The sequence below is a fragment of the Alosa pseudoharengus genome, unplaced genomic scaffold (assembly GCF_046254945.1).
Source record: "Alosa pseudoharengus isolate Yale_2024_CS ecotype anadromous, Long Island Sound unplaced genomic scaffold, YU_APseudo_1.1 YU_APseudo_1.1_scf_15, whole genome shotgun sequence".
Taxonomy (NCBI): domain Eukaryota; kingdom Metazoa; phylum Chordata; class Actinopteri; order Clupeiformes; family Clupeidae; genus Alosa; species Alosa pseudoharengus.
In genome coordinates, this window is record NW_027468620.1 from 8,226,316 (window position 1) to 8,248,338 (window position 22,023).

The window sequence follows — 22,023 nt, forward strand, 5'->3', positions numbered from 1 at the left end:
ACAGTGGAGCCTGTCACACTGCCAGCTGTCTTCCACAGTCATGAGAAATTAATGAGACATCTCTGTCACACACAAGTGTAAACGACCACCATTCGATGTGTCCTGTTATCGTGTGTTTGTGCTTTCGGTTCGGAGGGAGAGTTTCCTCTGAGCCACTTCCTATTGCCCCGGGCTCCTGTGAGGTGGATGAAGTTTAAGTGACGGCGCATGTAAGCCCAGTTCTCCTGTGTGGTGCAATACCACTGACATGCACTAGCAGTGCCCTTGGAGCCACACATTTCCTTGAAATTCTACTACGAGGAACCCGCTGTTAGCCAGTCAAATGATGTATTTCCTGTCTGCCCCTTTCTCTGCATTTTTGTCTGTCGCTCTCTTTCTCTCTCTGTCCTTCTCTCTCTCATCCTCTCTCTCCCTGTCTATCTATCTCTCTCTCTCTGTCTTTCTCTTTTTCATCCTCTCTTTGTCTTTCTGTCTCTCTTTCTCTCTCTGTCCATCTCTCTTTCATCCTCTCTCTCTCTCTCTCTTGCTCTCTCTCTCTCTGTCTTTCTCTGTGTCCTCCTCGTGTCCTCTCCTTCCTCTTCCGCAGAGCAGACGAGGTACGTGGGCTGTTACTCAGCAGAATTTCCTCCTTAACCAGCCTCCTCAGTTTTCCAGAGTAATGTATTCATCACGGGGGTATGTGCAATGAACCCCCCCCCCCCCCCAACCCCCCTCGGCTTAGCTCCACCTCTCTGAGTGTGTGATGGGGGCGGAGGGGGAGTTGGGGGAGGGGGGGGGGGGTTGCATAGCAGCATGCCGTACGTGCTTCTCCCCGCATCAGCGGTGTGAAACTCTCTCTCGTCGGCAGCGTTAAACCGCGTGCTCTGTTCATCTCCTCTTCAACCACCCCACCTCAACACACTCACACACACACACACACACTGATGTAGGACAGAGAAAGCATGAGTGTGTGTGTGTGTGTGTGTGTGTGTGTGCGCATGAGGGAGGGAGGGAAAGAGAAAGAAAGAGGGGGAGGGAGGGGGGAGCTTCAGCGTCAGCTGAGCTCAACCCCCAGGGCCAGTACAGCTGAGCCAATCAGGAAGCAGGAGGTGGGCAGGACTTAAGCCAGTCCCCTGTCCCTCCCCTCCGCATCATGTCAGTGTATTACAGGCAGTCTGACTTCCTGGGGCTCAGGGAGAGAGAGTGTGAGTGAGAGAGAAAGAGAAAGAGAGAGAGGCAGAGCCAGACCTCCAGTGGTGCTAGAGGGGGAAACTTGCGTACATGCTGGCATCTTCTGTCCTGAGTTTGTGATCTAGCCCAAAGTTGGTCTACACCTTCACTTCACTGAAGAGGACTTAGAAGTTCATTTCTTTCTCCATTTTTCTTCTTCCTCTATTTTTTTTTTTCGTTCTCTTTGGTTTGTCAGCTCACCGGTTCTTTTTTCACCACACCGGTGAACAGGATGATAGCCGCACAGCTCCTGGCCTACTACTTCACCGAGCTGAAGGATGACCAGGTCAAAAAGGTAAGTCCTTCTCGCAGAAGGGGCGCTCTCTCTCTCTCTCTCTCAAACGCCCCTCACTAAACCCAAGAGCCTGAAGGAGAGAGAGGGGGAGAAGGAGAAGTAGCTAACCCTACGCTCCCTTCCCAAAAATAGGACAGCTTTGTGGCTTCAAAGCTCTGAGGCGCCCATGTGACTACAGGTAACACGTGCTGTTGTTTAGGCTTAGGGCAGGATCGGGTGTCGTCTCCTCTTCAGCCGGTGGAGTGGGACGGTTTCCTGGGGGTTCAGAGTTTGGTGGGTTTCGTATGGGCAGAGGAGAGGAAGGTTGCGTGAGGTCAGGGCATCAGCACTGGAAGCCGCTGCAGTGTCCTTGAAAAGCAGGATGAGAGGGTGTCCGGGTGGCTACTCTCTCTCTCTCTCTCTCTCTCTCTCTGTCTGTCTCTCTCAGTTTTATTCACCAATTCTCTTGACCCCTTACCGCAAAGAGGGAGCCCAGCAGGGGGTAATGCTGGAGGGGGTAGTGGGGATTTGGGTCTGTTTTAGGGGGTTGGGGAGTCAAGTTTCACTGGCTAAATGACTTTGCCCCACCTCTTCCTGGTTGTAGACCTTTCCTGGAGCTAGTGAAAGCATGTCATCATTGTGAAAAGAAGGAATGCAAACATGTTGTGTGTATATGTGTGTGTGTGTGTGTGTGTGTGTGTGTGTGTGTGTGTGTGTGTGTGTGTGTGTGTGTGTGTGTGTGTGTGTGTGTGTGTGTGTGTGTGTGTGTGTGTGTGTGTGTGTGTGTGTGTGTGTGTGTGTGTGTGTGTGTGTGTGTGTGTGTGTGTGTGTATGTCTGTGTGTGTGTGTGTGCGTGCGTGCGTGTGCGTGCGTGTGTGTGTGTGTGTGTGCGTGTGTTCATTTATTTTATGGCAGGGAGAAACAGCCACTTGGCAGAGCACGACTTCCTCATGTTCCGCATCTGCTCAGCCTCTAATGATTGGCTGGAGGAAAAGAATGCAAACTTACAGGAAATAAGACAGGATAACACATTAAACCAAGAAGAAACACTTCTAAAACCTTTCGAAAGTTGGTAGTCATCTGTTGGTAGTCATCTGTGCAACAACAACAAAAAAAAGGAATAAAACTAGTTCTTACTCAGAGTAATGTACACAAACCATTACATAGTTATGCTCAAATATGTGCTGTGTGTAATTACGGGCACAGAGGTTTTCCTCTTTCACTCTGCCCTTGTGTTGGGAGCCTCCTGCCGCTGCTGTGGCTGACATGACTGACGTGCCATGGAGCTCAGCAGGGAGTCTGAACCCCTGTGGCGGGCAGACCGTGACGTGACCATGACTGTGGCGGGCAGGCCGTGATGTCACCATGATGACTGTGGCGGACACAACACGAGTGGAGCATAGATGAGACGTGCCGGTAGACCACCAATCCCGTTTAGAGCTGCTTTAGCTCTAGCTCTTACACACGCAGCTCAAAGAACACAGGAGACAAGAACATCCTGAGCTCCGTCAGAGTTAAACTGGGTTCTCACATGATTGATGATGAACTTACCATCTGAACTGTCCTTAATTTAGTTTTTTTTCAAGGATTAATCTTTGATTGATGTTTTAGTTCTGCTTAGCTGATCTGTCATCTTAGGATATAGTGAAATAGTATAACTCATTCATAGATTGTACATCAAGCTGTGGATGTTTACCTAAATGTCCCAATAATATTATCCATCACAAAAGTAATTAATTTCATTTTACTTCAACAAAAATGAGGTATTATTTTCTTTGTGTAAATACGTATATAAAATGCTGGAGAGAGTATTCACCATGACAATGCAAAACAGGGATAAGCACTCAACCTGACAATTCATCCGTTTATTTTTCCACTCGTGAGAAATCCAAGTCAAAGGTGATGTGTATGTAGGTGGGAGTATACTGTATATAAGCCTCCTATACAATGGCTTATGTAGGTGGGAGTATAAGCCTCCTATACAATAGCTTATATGGCACACCCTCCTAAGTACACAGTGAATTTGAATTTGAAGTGGACTGTGTAAAACTCCCATTGGTATGTTAATGACATTCCCAGATGGGTGTGATCCCTTGTATAAAGAGGAAATGTCTTGCACAGTATCCATAGTCTGCTAACCTATCAAGAGCCAGTTTAGATTAAATAAGTTCAATCAAGAAACTAAACGGAGACTGCACCCAGAGGTCAGAGGTCATTTCTCTCTGTTAGAGGTGAAGAGGTAATGAAAGTGTTGCACAAACTGCACTGGCCACAGCTTAAGCAAGCCATCCACACAAAACAGGAAATGAGCCAGTTTAACCGGCTATCTGGCCATTCCAAAGTCGTATCTATGTCATACAGTCATTGTAGCTCTGTTGGGCTAGTTGCTAAGTTGCTCTCTCATGTGAGTTGGTAACAGTGAATCATTTCATCACTGTGTGTCATCTTGTGGGCTTGATCCATCCCTTTTCTCTTTTTCTCTCCCTCTTTCTCCTCTGTTCTCTGCTACATGTGTCTTTTTAGCCAGCTACTATGTCACTGCCCAACCAAATGTCACCAGCCAACCAAATGTTGGACAATGACAGTTTCACTTGTTGTTTTTTTCCCCCTCTCACATGGTCATGCCGTAACAGGCTGTGATTACACACACACACACACACACACACACACACACACACACACACACACACACACACACACACACACACACAGGGGGAGAGAGAGAGAGTTACAGCACCAGGCAACTGAGTGTTTTTGCTCTGGACGTTTCGGGGTAGTGTGCGATCCCCTGCAAAGGATATAGGAAGCTGCTCACTCTGAATTCTTTCATCTTTCTGACTGAATGAATGGGTCGAGCTGTCGCCGGCTGTCCTCATTTCAACTCTTTGGATGCAATTAACGAGCGTCTATGGTGGACAGCAGATGGTGTAGGGGGAAAGGCATGACACTCGACTCTCCAAGATCAAAAGTATCATCAGCTGTGATTAAAACTGTGATTAAAACCACATAACAGAAATGTTGTGTTATGCTGAATAGCTGAACTCTGTGTAAAGTGAATATCTAACTTTGTCTGATCTGATTGGGATTATGTGTTCATCAGTAACATCTGAACATGCAACAAACACAAACATTTCTTACTTCACCTAACACCATCATTAGTCCTGTACCTGACGCTAATAATCCGTCCCAAGCCAAGGTGTATGTTTCCCTCCCGGTCTCCTAATAAGATGCGTGTCTCTGCTCTGACCCTTGACCTTTCAGATCGATAAATACCTGTACTCCATGCGCTTCTCGGACGAGACGCTGCACGAGATCATGGTGCGCTTCGGGCGCGAGATGGAGAAAGGCCTGGGCAGGGATACCAACCCCACCGCCACCGTCAAAATGCTGCCCACCTTCGTGAGGTCCATTCCAGACGGATCAGGTGAGGATGCTTGCCGCACACTGTTAGGATAAACGGGTGGATCGACTAGCAGCTCAGCACATATCGAGCATAAACCAGATGGAAGTTTTAGAACACACGTGGTTTAGATGAAGCAGAAAATCAACTGTTAAAGATCACTCAGTTTCTGTAATTTTTGACATGGTTTCAAATGTATTCATATATCAATCTGCATGATATGTTAATGCATCAGGTAAAGTTGCAGTATTTGACCTTGTAATACTCTTTTATGAGGTAGTGGAATGTAGTATTCATTACCAAAAGAAATGCTGTCTTTCCCAACCCCAGGTGCTTTTTTTGTTTTCGGTTCATTAGGAACCAGTCTGACAAGCAGAACAGCTCATGTTTTCAGCGCCTTTGGGTAAAAACAGGTGCGTGAGCACCCACCCACCCAAAGCTCAAACCAGTCCTCTTTCACACACAGGAGGCAGTGGCAGATAAAAATATGTTATCTAACTAAACATATGGTTACACTTTACTTAGAGGTATCTACATAAGAGTGACATGACACTGTCATGAATGTGTCATGAACATTATAAATAAGTCATAAGACTGTTTATGACATAGCGCTTCTGTCACTCACTTCTGTCAAGTGTCATTTGGTTTTTGTCATGACAAGTTAGGGTTAGAGTAAGGGTTAGGGTTAGTGTTAGGGTTATGACAGTTTCATAGGGTTATGACAGTGTCACTCTTACGTAGATACCTTACAAGTAAAGTGTTACCAAACTTATCTATTATCCCACTTTCCCTTTTGTCTAAAAACAGGAATGTGTTCAGATACTGCCGCAGAAAGATACAAATAGACTCGACTCGTCTGATCTTCTGTGTGGCTGCCTATCTGTGTAGTGATGTGGGCATGACCATGCTTGCAGATCTCTCTTACAGATAGCTTCACAAGACATGATTAGCATCTGTATGTGGAGGAAGAATGTATACCATACCATCACATGGTGTAAAATGAAAAACTAGATTGTGCTATTCAATAATACAGTACTCTATAGTACTGTGAAGTGTAAGGCTGAATGTCCCATGGACGTGTCACATGAAAGCCAAGACACTATTTATAGTCCAGTTCAATAAGCATGTCCTCAATCCTCATATGTTTCCAAACGTATTGGAACAGAGCATGGGTCGGTGAAGCAGAGGCTATCGAGTGACCACGGTGAACCCCGTCTGTGAGCAACCTTTTGTCCGTGCCCCTCTGGCATCGCGTGGCGGGCGTGCTGAGCATGCGGTTACATCACAGATTACCCATAATCCCACCCTCTGGTCATTACATGTGAGTCTGGCCAAGCCGCTGCGAGGTGAACACTGTAATTTCATAAAGCAGCACGCATGCTTCAGTCAGTCCTGTGGGCTTCAAACCCTTTTTGGTTTGGGATAAGGGCAGCATCAGTGGATTACTGTTTTAGGTTTGGTGCCTGGGCAGAATCTCTTTGTTTCACAGTAATCTGGATGAGTACTTCTCCCAAATTAATTGCTTGATCCCCTGTCTGAGTACCAATCTGACCCCCCACCCCCATGCCAAAAACCATCTGACACATCACGTATAACATTTTCGTTTTCCATTCAAAAAACCACCTCCTGATTGTGTCATTGTTTCTTGTGTTCACCCACAACTGCATCCAAACAATGTGCAGGGGCTGCTAGCTCAAGCACAGAGGGCTTCTCTGTTTGCAAGGAACACAGTCTCAGATTTGGTTGGTCAGTGATGTCCAGCGTTGTGGAGAGCCGTTGTTGTTTCAAGTGACTACCCGGCAGAGAGACTGAGAGCCTTGCTTTGGTGCAAACACATGCTGTGGCATTTAACCTCCAGCGCTATTAACCTGACAGCTTTGCCATTTGCTGCCCCTGATAGTGCCCTGCCCTCACATTGTTCTCCTGCACCCTATTGTTGTATCGCCTGTGGTCAGCAAGCTAGTTGCTAAATAAAGACTGTGGCCTTCAGCTTGGGTTAGCATAACAATCTACTGGTTGTATAGTTTGAGTTAATACTTTTGCCCAGTGTGGCCAATTATGTAGTGTTTGTTGTGAGTACTGTGGACTGTGAAATACATAGAGGACCAAAGAGATATTTATAACATGCATGGCTTCCTAATTAACTGCAACTCATTCCCAAGTTGTCCAACAAGCGTAGTTGTTTATTTTTGTTCTGAGTCAGTGACCATTTTGATGTCCTTTCTTTCAATAATTCAAACTCCGCTCCCCTTGCAACCCCCCCCCCCCCCCCCCCCCACACACACACACACACACACACACACACAAACACATACAAACACACACACACTTTAGATTGCAGCTGTAAAAGGCTCTGCAGCAATTCCTGCCCTCTCTGAATGTGCTGTTTGTGCAACAGAATAATGCTGTGATATCAGGTGACAGCCGGTTTTTGCCGAGCAGAGAGGCACACACACGCACACAGCCACATACACACACACTAAGAGCAGCATCTGCACACATAAGCACAGAGAGTGACTTGGCACATTTCACATCTATGTTAGCAGAGGATTTGGGGGAGGCACGTTAGGCTTCCCTCGAAAAGCTGTGAGGGATTTTTGTCTTTGGGGATGTTTTCATTCCTCCTAAATGCCTTTACACCTCAATATTATTCCCTCAGGGAACACTGGAGAGAGAGACAGGATTATGAGCAAGTGGATGGTTTTGTCAACTCCCTTTCACCATCTCAAATATAATCTCTTATGTCTCTTTTGTTTGTTTGTGCTGGTGAAGGCTGCATAAGCATTCTCTAGTTTCTTGGTGTTTTAAGCCCCCAACGTTGTCTTCAAGGCAGCACTGCCTGGAATGCGCTTGGGTTAGGCATGGGTTAAGGTTAGGTTTAAGGGGTAGGGTTAGGTGCCTTTAAGTCGACGGTCGCAGCGCTGCCTGGAAGACGAAGTTGGGGGCTTAAAACACCATCGAGCCATTCTCTATCATTCTCTACTCAGAGTGCTTTAACACAAGACACGTGGTTCAGCAAGTTATACATTGAACAAACGCTGACTACAGTAAGTATTGGTAGTTTGATGATGAATATAAAAGTGCTATATTGCACTGGATTTCTGAAAGACATGTTTGCCATTGCTGTTTAGCATTACATGATTCTAATATATTTTTATGAAGTGGCCTAAAAGAAGAGAAGTGGGCTTAAGATCAAAAAGTCACCAGATCAGGATAGAAATGTGGCCGGGGTCACCCTCCCACAATAGTGACGACTGAAGTGCCGTTTACCCCCAGCTACTCGGAGAAGAACAGCTGCCCACTGCTCCAGTTTTTTGTATGTGTGTGCATGTGTGTGTGTGTGTGTGTGTGTGTGTGTGTGTGTGTGTGTGTGTGTGTGTGTGTGTGTGTGCGTGCATGTGTGTTTGTGTTCTCCAAGAGCTACGTGTGTGTTCACTGCTCATGGATGGGTTAAATGCGGAGTCCAAATTCTTTGTGTGTTAACATACTTGACCAAGAAATCAGATACTCCGTAAAAACACTCCAATAAATGCTTTTGAGCCCATGCATATATTTTATATTTAGTATCACAAAGCATACTATCACACAATGTAATAAAAACAGTACATCTGTCTTATATTACATGGTCATGTTACTTTGGTAAAAAGTGAGTAAAAATGCCTGTCATTTTACCTGGAAGATTACAAATGTTAGGTCATGTAAGGCTGTGTAGTGTGACGCACTGATGCACATTGACCTTGCGGAGGTGGCAATGGAGAGATTGCACACCACTTCCAGTTCTTGAGCTCTGATCAGACTATAAAATAGATGAATTATAGACTCAGTGCAGAGCCAGGCGGACAGACAGGACAGAGAGGACAGTTTGGCAGCTCCAGACTCGCTGCCCTGACGGGCCGCTGGGGAACTGGCTCTTTGGACAGGGACACAAGGGACCATAGTAATCTTAGGCTGCAGCCCATCCAATTTGCCCACATGATTGGAGCCAAAAGCAGATTTCATAGAGCTGGGAAGAAAGGGTGGGGCGCACATTATAACCACAAGAATGGGACTGATGAACCTGCCTAGAATACAGGGAAAAAAGGAGAGAGAGAGAGATTGAGATGAGAGAGAGAACGTAAAGAGAAAGTTAGAGAGAAAGAAAGAGAGAGACTGATGAACCTGTCCAGAATACAGAAAAAAAAGAGGAGAGAGAGATTGAGATGAGAGAGAGGGAGCGAGACATAGAGAGAAAGTTAGAGAGAGAAAGAGAGAGAGTGAGAGAGAGGGAGGGAGATTGGTACTGTTCAACAATACATCATTTTGTGACAAAAGTCTTGACTCCTCCGAGGAGGTGTGAGTTACAGTAAATGGGGGCACGTTGACTGTGCGAGAAGTCATGTGAAGGCATCCAGATGCCAAGTTCTTTCACACTATCTGTCGTGACTTCATACCACTGTGTGAAAGTGCCATTACTTAGTGGCTGTTACTGGCGTTCGTCCCCTTTCTTTCTCTGACCTAACAGAATTTCCCCTGGGGATCAATAAAGTATCTATCTATCTATCTGAATAGGCTAGGAAAATAATCACTGATTATTAACCCTTAAAGCAAAGATCCTTGATTACTAGCTAGCTCCGCTTTAACCCTCTCTGCTTAAAGGTGTGGGTTTTTGAACATTCTAACATAAGATTCCATCCCGCAACAATTCAAGGTTCTAAAATTCTATGTGGAATTCAATGAACCCAGATATTCTTTAGAACATTCATTTCCCAACATTCCCCACATCTTTAAGGGTTAAAGCCGGGTCAGAGTGGTAGCCAGGGGGGAACACACAGGCCCTGATAATCAGCACTTCATATAAGTTTATCAGAGTGATGCAGGATGGCGGCAATTCAATGTTTTTGTTTCTCTGCAAAGACAGAGACATTTTATGTACTGTAAAAATGTCCAGTCTGATATGGTTATAGTTATCTAATAGTTAGATTTTCGGTAATCATTCTGTAAAATAACCTTGACCTTGACACGGCAAGGGAAAGCCTATATGGAGTTCATTTGTGGACTTTTTGAATGAATCTCTGTATCACGTTTTCTTCACCAATAACCAAGTGCCTCTGTGCACTGACATTTTGAATTATAACAACAACATATGTGCCAAGTATCGAACATGAAGCAGGGTCAGAAAACTCTCATTGTAGACCAGTGTTTCTCAAACTTTTTCAGACGAAGGACCACTTAACCAATAAAAAAGAAACGCACGGACCACCTAGCTAAAAAAAAGATTAGACCTACTTCAACAGTATATTAGCCTACCCAAAAGGCCTAAACTTATTCACTGAACCACCTTGCTAATTGTCTTTGCACTTTGCTTATTGTGTCAGAGGATTCATATGATTTAAACTGGAATATCTTACATAGACAGTGTTGCAGAACTGTTTGGATTTACATACAAGTTGGTTCAATATTGCAAACAACTCATCTATATTATATTTTACCACGTCTGCTCGCGGACCACTTGGGATAGCTTGAGGACCACCAGTGGTCCCCGGACCACACTTTGAGAAACACTGTTGTAGACAATCTGTGACAGAGCCACACTGCACTCCTTTCGTGAATATCTGTCATCACCCAACTGTTGGCAGTTTTTAAAGTCACTTTATTGCACCATATATATATATATCACAACTTTACAAGGAAGTCCTCTAAAGGAATCAAGTGATCCACTGACACGTTTATGGTCAGTTGATGTCCTCACTCACATTGCAAGCAATATAGCTGAAACAGTGGGAACTTTCACAGACACAAATTGCACAGATTTGGCAGACAGCTTGCCTCTTGTTGGCAAGAGTTGAGTTGTACTGGCATCTATTTTGAGTGTATTTTACTCATGAGATATGTTGCCTCAACACATTTTGACCACAGAACAGTGAGAATGAATGAGTACTTCTGACTTCCTACCAACACAATGGTTTTTGCATACATTGATATGCCTACAGTTCACCAATGTAGGTATATCAGTTCAGTTTACATGAGCTATTGTGTTGTCCACATATATGCTTGTGTGTATGTTTATGTATGTAGGCCTATGTTTATTTTGTGGGTGGTGGAGAGTAACATCGTATAACTTGCATAATTGTGATACAATTGTGGAACAAACTTGTAAAACAATTTCCGCCCTTGTGTTATCACAGAAAAGGGGGACTTCATTGCTTTGGATCTTGGAGGCTCCAACTTCCGTATCCTGCGAGTGAAGGTTTCTCATGAGAAGAAACAGACTGTGCAAATCGAGACTCAGAACTATGACACCCCAGAGGATATCATGCATGGGAGTGGAACCAGGGTAAAGAGTTCTTGCCTTCATACTTATATTTATTCATTGGACTGATGCTTTTATCCAAAGCAACTTACATATGTCAATTATTACAAGGGCCAGTCTCTCCAGAGTTAAGTGCCTTGCTCAGCTGGGAATTGAACTCACACCTTTTTCTGACTAGTACTTGCTAGCACAACTCCTTGGGACACCGTACAAATATGAGCTCATTTGGATATTGAAGATGCTGGTTGAAATGATATTCTCAAGTGTGGACAAGAAAAGAGCTACAGTGAAATAATTACAGATCACGGTCACAGTGATTATTATCAAGTATTAAGACATTTACAACAGATTCAACTAGTAAATACCCAAAGGTAATGAGGTAGCACACACAAGTCTTCATGAAATTGAACTCATCTGCTCTGATGAAGCATGCAGTTGATATGTTGGCTTGGTTGTTTTACACTTGGCCAAAAATAAACTGGTGAAATAGAGATGTATCCAGTTTCATGAAGACTACTTCATTGCTTAATGTAATTGAGGTGTAGCACCACAAACAAAGACTGGGGAAAGCGCATCCATTCAAGCGAATAACTTCTAATTTATGTTGTCTTCACCTTATGCTACAGTTGTTTGACCACGTGGCCGAGTGCCTGGGCGACTTCATGGAGAAGCAAAACATCAAGGACAAAAAGCTGCCCGTCGGCTTTACTTTCTCCTTCCCCTGTGCACAGACCAAACTGGACGAGGTAAGAGGCGACCAATGGCATCTGTATGATGATGAAGTGATGATTAACCAGCTGTATGATGATGATGATGTGACGATTAAGTTGCTCGAATCTAATGAGGCTTAAAGTGTACGGGGCAGCCGTGGCCTACGGGTTAGCATTTCCGACCTGTAACCGGAGGGTTGCCGTTTCGAACCTCGACCAGTAGGCACGGCTGAAGTGCCCTTGAGCAAGGCACCTAACCCCTCACTGCTCCCCGAGCGCCGCTGTTGATGCAGGCAGCTCACTGCGCCGGGATTAGTGTGTGCTTCACTTCACTGTGTGTACACTGTGTGCTGTGTGTGTTTCACTATTTCACGGATTGGGATAAATGCAGAGACTAAATTTCCCTCACGGGATCAAAAGAGTATATACTTATATATATATACTATACTATACCACCACAACGCTGTTGTGAGTTATCTGACACACAATATATTTTTTTAGTATTCAAAGTGCTCTATTGTTTGTCCTACACAAGGCTGTTTTGCTGACTTGGACCAAACGATTCAAAGCCAGCGGAGTAGAGGGCATGGATGTGGTCCAGCTTCTGAACAGGGCCATCAAAAAGCGCGGGGTGGGTGACATTTCCCTTATGTGTGCTTTACATAACACCTAACACTTTGGCAAACACGTTTCATATAATCCATGCTGCTGATTACATTTTAACCTCATTTCATATGTGTAAATCTTAGGACTACGAGGCGGATATCATGGCTGTCGTAAATGACACAGTCGGAACGATGATGACTTGTGGATTTGATGACCATCGTTGTGAAGTTGGCATAATCATTGGTAAGAAAGCCCTTTGAAGAACTGATCAGGCTTGCACAAGCCCTATCCAAACCTGTGACATCATGTGTACTGGCTATGCATCAATCAGATGTCAGTTAGAGGCCAATTCTGTCAAATGCAATTGCTGCTGCCCCACAGCAATGCCCTGGATGCGCTATATAAATGCAAGTTAATGTTGTCATTGTTGTTGTTGTTGTTGTCATTGTTGTTGTTGTTGTTGTCATTGTTGTTGTCATTGTTGTTGTTGTTGTTGTTGTTGTGGGTCTTATTGTCTCTCTTAATGTTCTCCTCCCGCCCAGGCACTGGGACCAACGCGTGCTACATGGAGGAGCTGAGACACATCGACCTGGTGGAGGGAGACGAGGGTCGGATGTGCATCAACACAGAGTGGGGTGCGTTCGGCGACGACGGGATGCTGGAGGACATCCGCACTGAGTTCGACCGGGAGATCGACAGAGGATCTCTCAACCCCGGCAAGCAACTGTAAGCCCCTATGCATGCATACATGCACATTATCACTTAGAAAATAGGTTAATCAGGGCTTTGCAAATAATTCCTTTCCCTTTTAGTTTTAATGGACACTAGTGTGCCATAAATGTGGGAGGAATATCAAGTAAATGATCAGCCCAAGTCATATTGTTGTCTTGGGGCAGCCGTGGCCTACTGGTTAGTGCTTCGGTCTTGTAACTGGAGGGTTGCCGGTTCGAACCCCGACCAGTAGACCACGGCTGAAGTGCCCTTAAGCAAGGCACCTAACCCCTCACTGCTCCCCGAGCGCCGCTGTTGTTGCAGCAGGCAGCTCACTGCGCTAGGATTTGTGTGTGCTTCACCTCACTGTGTGCTAAGTGTGTTTCACTATTTCATCAATTGGGATAAATGCAGAGACCAAATTTCCCTCATGGGATCAAAAGAGTATATATACTTATACTATACTGGTCTGCTGCACCTTCACCTGGAGTGGTGAATAATGTCGTCCATGTTTGCAGCTTTGAGAAGATGGTGAGCGGAATGTACATGGGGGAGTTGGTGAGGCTCATCCTGGTGAAGATGGCCAAAGAGGGCCTGCTGTTCGAGGGACAGATCACCCCAGAGCTGCTGACCAGAGGGAAATTTGAAACCAAATACGTCTCAGCCATGGAGAAGTAAGAACAAGAATCACGGTGAAAATGCTCATAGATGTGTAGAAGTATTATCGATTTTGTTTTTGTAGTTTTGTTAGATAGCAGACATATTTGTTGCAGATTGTCTGCTATCTCGTGCTCTTTCACTGCCTCAAGTTAACAGTCGCACATGTAATGCTTGGGGTTTTTTTCAGGAGCAAGGAGGGCTTGAGCAAAGCCAAAGAGATAATGGCCCGTTTGGGTGTGGAGGCATCGACGGACGACTGCATCGCCGTCCAGCACATCTGCAGCATCGTGTCTCACCGCTCAGCTAACCTCATTGCGGCCACGCTCGGGGCTATCCTGCTCCGCCTGAAGGAGAACAAGCACGTGCCCCGCCTCCGCACAACAGTGGGCATCGACGGCTCCCTCTACAAGATGCACCCACAGTGAGTACTAGAAAGATGCATTTTGGGTATTTTTGTTAGGTCTGCATGTAACTCAATCTACAGGTATGATGGAAGAGTGGTAGCTTTGCTGCCTGACAAAAGGTCAACCCTGACTCCTGAACCCACTGATTTGAGTCTTTATCTCTTTGAATAAAAGCATCTGCTACCAATCACTTACAAATACTATGTCACTCTATGAAACCTACAAGTGCAGAAATCAGGCACTGGTCTGTGAAGGTCACAGTGACCTTGGATCTCGAGCCCCCATTATAATGTGGTGTGTCTGCTGAATACTAAACACTACTTGCTACTAGTGATTAATTACTAGTCACTCTATGAATCTTGCACTCTCAAGTGCAGAAATCAGGCACTTGTCTGTGAAGGTCACAGTGACCTCTAGCCCCCCATTATAATGTGGTGTGTGGCAACAAATACCATGTTTGCCCTCACAGCACCAAATATTTCCACCAAATATTTCAGACAGTTGCCTAAACAAAGCCATACTGTCACACCTGGACTCCACAAACCAACACACCACTACACCAAACTTTGTTGTCCATTACCTTCTTAAAAGGCAAGTATAATCACGAGTGAAACTGTATCACATCTTCCAGAAACAGATGTACCCTTTGTGTCAGACACTGGACTCTTCTGGTATGCAGACAGCTGACTTGTTTATAGACACAAGGACAAAAGCCAGAACACTCTCCCTAGTGACTTGTATAACTATAACTTATAACTGCACAAAGGATTATACAATGGTTTGATTTCAGAGTATGATGAAGGTCATGCTTCACTTTATTACTTTATAGTTTGAGATACTGTAAAATGTTTACAGCAACAATGCAATTGTGCTGTATTGCTTCTCGTTTTCATTGTGGTTTTATAAAACACTTCAGCTTTCAAAGAAAAGTTGTACAAACCAAACATTGTTTGTTGTACAAACCTGACTAACTTTGCCTATTCCCCAACAATACCAGAAAGGCACAGGAAATGACACAAGAACATGAACTCTGTCATGATGCAAGGACAATGACCGTACATGCACTAATAACAGAGGTGCAAGCATAGTTTTACTGTTAAAATATGGATGTATATTAAAAAAAAACTCCAGCAATAATGCCATTTTAAAGGCATGCTAAAAGTATGACATGTTATAATACTTTATTGTATCATCTCTGTTGGGTAATTTCTTGTACAGTACATTGTCTTGTGTCATTTCAAGTTAAAGTTAAAAGTTGACTGGTATTTAGCAGACACTTCTATCCAAAGCGACACACACTCACAGACTTCTCTTTGCTCAAACGCAAAGTAACAAGATGTATAGAATGCACTGGTGTATTCAATCACAGTGTCTTCCCATTTTGCCTCTGAGATTAGACCTACATAGATGTCATTTCTAAAGTTAGTAAACCTTTACTCCATCCTGACAAACCTAGGCCTAGGCCTATACATAGCCAATTGCACCTAAATATGATGATATAGTATTATCTTAACAGAATCATTTGTGTATTTGTATATTTGTCCAGTCACATCATCTCACATATTTCTCCTATCCTATTTGACCACTCTTGTCTTTTATATTGTGACAGGTATTCCCGTCGCTTGCACAAGACCGTCCGCCGGCTGGTGCCTGACTCTGACGTCCGCTTCCTCCTCTCGGAGAGCGGCAGCGGCAAAGGGGCTGCCATGGTAACTGCCTGGGCCTATCGGTTAGCCGACCAGACCCGGCAGATTGAGGAGACCCTGGACCAGTTCCGTCTCACCAAAAACCAGCTGCTGGAGGTGAAGAAGAGGATGAGGGTGGAGATCGAGAACGGTCTTGGAAAGAACACTCAGGACAAGGCCACTGTCAAGATGCTGCCGACATATGTGAAACAGACTCCTGACGGGACAGGTAAACAGCATATAATCTCACGCTATGGCTTAACATCATGGTTTAAATTCACTCATTATGCAGGTGAGATGTATACATCCTATTAAATAACTATGCATCATTCTGTAATGTAGAGAATTCTTTGGTGCACAACATGCTCTGCTTTGTGGTAGCATGAAGAGTAGAAAGGGTCAGTGTCTTCTTTAGCATCTTATTTTAGCAGACACCATGTTGAACAAGTCAAGTGAAATGCTAAAGAAAGTCATTAGGCTCAGCTGACAGGACAGTACCTGTGCAGTTGTGCTTACACATTCAAACTGATTTAAAGCTCCTGATTATGGACTAGTAATCCCTGGCTTACTCAATGAAAGCACATGACATTATGTATTTTAAGACCCTTTGGTGTCCTGCTAATGACCCTGATTGAGGTCATCCGGAATTATTACAGGTACCCTTCTATCAGCCTCTTCAATCTCAATGTTAGTAATGTCACAGCATTTTAGTGGAAATGATTGAGTAACAAAATCCTTTGGGTAATTCTAGGTATTTAGGCTTATTGTCACTATGTGTTTTGCAGAGAATGGAGACTTCTTGGCTTTGGATCTGGGTGGAACAAACTTCAGGGTGCTCTTGGTGAAGATTCGCAGTGGCAAGAGGAGGACTGTGGAGATGCACAACAAAATCTATGCCATCCCACAGGAGATCATGCAGGGAACTGGAGAGGAGGCAAGGCATCGGCACTCTTCACTCCCAACATGATACATGACCCTTAATGAAAGCAATTGAAGAAAAGGGATCATCTTTATTTATTATGTATTTTTAACCTGTTGACTATTTTGTTTCCTAGCTTTTTGATCACATCGTCCACTGCATATCTGACTTCCTGGACTACATGGGCATGAAGAATGCCCGCTTGCCTCTTGGATTCACTTTCTCCTTCCCTTGCAAGCAGACTAGCCTGGATGCGGTAAGCTGACATTACTCTGCCTCAGGCTGAGCCTAGCCAATCATGCATGTATGAAATCAATCAAGACCCCACTGTTGAAATCACTGGTGTAAACTTACCAAACACATACATTCTTTATGCTTTTATTGTTTTCCAACTTACTATTGTTATTATTATTATTATTATTTCATAAACCATTAGTTTAGATAAAATGTCCCAGTCAATGTTATCAACAGAGTTTCTACATGTGTGACAGCACTAGTACATGGTGAAACTACTCTGGTTGATGTCCTGTCTAGGAAATTAAACATTTGCCTGTGTGTGTGTGTGTGTGTGTGTGTGTGTGCTTGTCTGTGCTTCAGGGCATCCTTGTGAACTGGACAAAAGGTTTCAAAGCCACCGACTGCGAGGGGGAGGATGTGGTGGGACTGCTCAGGGAGGGCATTAAGAGGAGGGAGGTGAGTTGTTGCGCAACACCCACATTTCCTGAAAATGACCGTGGGAGGGAAAGCTGGGGGTGCTGTATGGGCTAGGCGGTAATCTTCCATTGCATTACCGTAGAGCTTCACCGCATGGCCCGGGGAGGAAGAAATACTCAGAAGTGCTCTCTCAGGAGTTTGTTACAAAACTCCTGGAATGTCTCTGACTCTGACATGAGAACAGCATAGGCCCACTGGGAGTCATAGCTACAGGGTGGAGTGAAGTCCATTATATCCATGTAATTGTGGTTGTTTATATCATTTATAAACAGTGAGTCTAAACATGAGAAAGAAGTAAAGAAGTGCAGCCATGAGCATGATGAATGAAAGAGATACTAGATAGTAATGCTTTGAAACATTTATTTCTGCCATTTTTTGTGTCCGTAAGTTTCATAATTGCAATGCAGAGATCAGGAGAGCTTTTGTAACAAGGCAAAGCAACGAGCCGCTTCTGAATGATGATAAATTCTCTGTGCTCTAACCCTGTGTGGTTATTAGCCTATCAACGGCCTCATGTAACTCTAACCCCTGCCTACATCACAAACAGGAGTTTGACCTTGACGTGGTGGCCGTTGTGAATGACACTGTTGGTACAATGATGACCTGTGCATACGAGGAACCCACATGCGAGGTTGGACTGATTGCAGGTGAGGTTTAACACACTGATGAACTATCCTACACTTTAACATCACAAGCACTCTTAATATTATACGATTTTTTGACTGATATTACTTCCTTGTGTGCTTTTTGGCTTTCATTCTAGGCTGCCTTATAATGATTAAATTCATAATAATGGATTCATGAATTCTAATTTGAAATGTAACTAATGCAGCATAACATATTACAATTCATAGAGACACAATGTGATTATGTTTTTAAAAAGCCTTTTTATATTCTATTTTTAGAAAGCTATAGCTCTGTTTAGAATTCGTCAATGCCTTGACAGACAGTTGTGCTGTGATCTTCCAGGTACGGGCAGCAATGCCTGCTACATGGAGGAGATGAAGAACATTGAGACGGTCGAGGGGAATGAGGGACGGATGTGTGTCAACATGGAATGGGGCGCCTTTGGAGACAACGGGTGCCTGGACGACATCCGGACAGAGTATGACAGGGCAGTGGATGAGTTGTCCCTCAACCCAGGCAAGCAGAGGTTAGTCCCACTCCATTTAGTCTTCAGACTAAACATCCACCACCCACCGCCCATAGCTCTCAGTTACTCTGTTATACAGGATGCCTGATGTGTTTCTAGTTTAACTATAAAAGTACATTTTGTAGTACATTTTCCATTTCATATCATCTTTATCTCCATATCTTAGCATTATGTGTGTAGTTTTTGCAGCTCTCTGCACATGTTGTAACAATATCTGCTGGTACGTTCGTCCAGGTATGAGAAGATGTGCAGTGGCATGTACCTGGGAGAAATCGTACGGAACATCCTTATCGACTTGACCAAGCGTGGCTTCCTTTTCCGAGGCCAGATTTCAGAGACTCTGAAAACCCGGGGCATCTTTGAAACCAAGTACCTCTCTCAAATAGAGAGGTAAGCAGCACTGGGGTTTGGTAAACAATTACAAGAATAAACTTTGTGAGGTCATTTTTCCTACTAAAAGTTTTCATAGTACATTTCCCAAATGTAATTGTTCATATGTGTGAGTTTAATGTTGAATAGACAAAATAACAGCAGAGCTCATCAACATTGTGCATAATGAACATTCTTAACACCGCTCATCGACTTGTCAGCATGAAGTAAGACGTTCTGTCTCCCCCTAGTGATCGTCTTGCTCTACTGCAAGTGAGGTCCATCCTACAGCACCTGGGTCTAGACAGCACCTGCGATGACAGTATCATCGTGAAGGAGGTGTGTGGCACTGTGTCCCGACGTGCCGCTCAGATCTGCGGAGCTGGAATGGCCGCCGTGGTCGACAAGATCCGCGAGAACCGAGGACTGGACCACCTGAACGTCACTGTGGGGGTGGACGGGACTCTCTACAAACTCCATCCACAGTAAGTCCAACACGAAGCTATAACAAAAAGCATTGGCATGTGCTTTATATGCCATTACACGTGGGAACACCCATGTAAAAAAAAAACAGTTTTCTTACCTGAAGTAGTTTAGTATACATTATAGTGAGCTATCAAGTACATTGCCAGTTCTGTAGCTAAATGGTCACCTCAGAATGGGCATGTATAATGTGATTGTGCTCAGAGGGCTCGTTTAGAAAGTTTAGGTGATATCTATGTGCATGTACTCTATCATGATGAGTAAAGTGAAGCCTGATGATGTAGTGGATGAGAGATGGGGAGAGAGGCTGTGTGGTTCTAACAGTTCCCTGTGTGTTTGCTCTGCTCCCTGCAGCTTCTCCCGGATCATGCACCAGACGGTAAACGAGCTCGCCCCCAAGTGCAGCGTCAACTTCCTGTTGTCGGAGGACGGCAGCGGCAAGGGCGCCGCACTCATCACGGCCGTGGGCTGCCGCCTGCGCGAGCAGGAGAAGCAGCAGAGCTGAGCGCCCGTGGCTTGGCTGACCTTTAACCTTCGACCTCCGCCCTGCGCTCTCCACCCTCCGCCCAGCGCCCCTGTTCCCTCCTCGTTGCCGCCACCGCCGCTGCCGCTCCTACAGCCTGATTGCCGCAGCCGTGACCACGCTTGGCTCCCCTTCGCTCCGCTCAGCTTCGCCCTCCATCGGAAACACACCAAAGTGTGTGTGTGTGGGGGGGGGGGGGTGCTCTCTGTTGGCTCCATTGCCTCTCGGGTTGTCACAAACATTATTCCATCTCTGCCGGTCTTTTTCACTTTGTTTTTATGTGTTAATGTGTGTGTATGTGTGTGTGTGTCTGTGTGTGTGTGTGTGTCTGTGTGTGTGTGTGTCTGTGTGTGTGTCTGTGTGTCTGTGTGTGTGTGTGTGTGTCTGTGTGTGTGTGTGTCTGTGTGTGTGTCTGTGTGTGTGTGTGTGTGTGTATGTAGGAAGCGGGCTATCCTCTGTGACTTGAGTCTATTTCTCAGATATTTGTCGTGAGGCTGCTGTAAAAGTGTATTTTTGTGTGGCTGTACAGAATATATAAAGCAAAAAGGGAAGTTGTCTAGATACACAGAGAAGAGAATATCTTTGATCCAGTAACATTGTGTGTATTATTTATTTTATTTTTGTATTTTATGGGAGTGTTATCGTGTCATGAGATGTCACTGAACTTGGTTGCACGCTGCTGAAGTCCCTGCAGTTTCAGATGGTAAATCACATACTGTACGCTCTCTGCTTAGCGGAGCTCTCGGCCAGACCCAGGGTGGCTTCTACCCTAGTATGGTAATCTGCCTGACCATCAACATCCATTTTATTTTCTCCACGGTGGCTCTCCCACGCATCAACACTTCCTCCTTTTGGTGCCCCCCCCCCCCTCTCATTTGCACAATAAAAGAACCAACCATGCACCAAAGCAGACTAGGATCTGACTGTGTGTGGAAAATGTCATGCCTTTGCAAAGCCAAAACTGTCCCTATGACAAGAAGGGGGAAACCCTCACTCATTGAAAATCTATAACCATTTGAGAAATCTTTACATATATAGCACATACTTAAATGCATAAATAGTATATGCATATAAATATATATTTATTTTACTACAATTCTTTGAAGAAGCACTGTGTGTTTCCTTATGTCTCTACATGGCCCCTTTCTTTTTGCAGTGTAACGTACCCAGGCACAAGCCCTTCACGGGTGTTACTGTACTATAATCCTTCAGCTTTGGGGGCTTGACAACATAATGGTAAATTTACAGTGGATGGGTGTGTGTGTGTGTGTGTGTGTGTGTGTGTGTTGCAAAGATTTCTTTTTGTGAGTTCTACCTTGAGAATACCTGTACAGTGTATTTTAGCCCCAGGTAATGAGGAATGCATGCCTTAATTGGTAACAGAGGTTTAGGACATTTATTTTGTACAATTACATAGATGCTCTATAGTTGCTCCAGAAAGTGAACCGTAAAGAAAATATGATAAAATATTATTTTGATGAGCAACCAAATGCGTGTAACATGTGTGTTACTTCACTGCACAAGTATCTGTTCACAGACTCATGGCCAGTGCATAGTGATGAGTAAACAACACAAGAGCGTTATGTCAGTTCAGTTAACATACACAACTCGCTAGCTCCAGGCCCAAATGAGCATTTCATTCGTCACCATCATGTCATGTGCAAATGAGAAGCAGAACATGAAAACAAGTACGATTTCAAATTGAGTTTCAAAACTTTCAAAACTCCACAAAAACAAACTAGCATTAGGAACTGTCCTTCATTCATCACAAACACATTGCATATTCACATATAAACTCTATAACATATTTGGTGAATACTGTTTTCATATCTATATATAGAATTTGCCAATCTCATCAACACGGTATTTGATTCATTTTGGGGTAACCCTAACCCAGCTAGTCTAAAGGGGCAT

At 44.4% G+C, this 22,023-nt stretch overlaps 1 protein-coding gene across 1 annotated transcript; it reads left to right on the forward strand.

The window, feature by feature from the left end:
* The first annotated feature begins 1,147 nt into the window (after positions 1–1,147).
* Positions 1,148–21,599, forward strand: hk1 (hexokinase 1). Its single transcript, XM_076285407.1, has 18 exons — positions 1,148–1,504; positions 4,745–4,907; positions 11,048–11,196; positions 11,799–11,918; positions 12,418–12,513; positions 12,632–12,731; positions 13,031–13,214; positions 13,718–13,873; positions 14,047–14,280; positions 15,873–16,177; positions 16,734–16,882; positions 17,004–17,123; positions 17,465–17,560; positions 18,129–18,228; positions 18,551–18,734; positions 18,969–19,124; positions 19,355–19,588; positions 19,941–21,599. Exons 1-18 carry the CDS (start codon positions 1,442–1,444, stop codon positions 20,089–20,091), a joined length of 2,760 nt encoding a protein of 919 aa, XP_076141522.1. The 5' UTR covers positions 1,148–1,441; the 3' UTR covers positions 20,092–21,599.
* The last annotated feature ends 424 nt before the right edge of the window (positions 21,600–22,023 follow it).

Bases quoted from the DNA above. Each gene is read 5' to 3' on its own strand.
- hk1 (XM_076285407.1), top strand. From the start codon at position 1,442: ATGATAGCCGCACAGCTCCTGGCCTACTACTTCACCGAGCTGAAGGAT. The intron at 4,908-11,047 runs GTGAGGATGCTT...GTGTTATCACAG, and splicing joins GTCCATTCCAGACGGATCAG to AAAAGGGGGACTTCATTGCT. The intron at 11,197-11,798 runs GTAAAGAGTTCT...CTTATGCTACAG, and splicing joins TGCATGGGAGTGGAACCAGG to TTGTTTGACCACGTGGCCGA.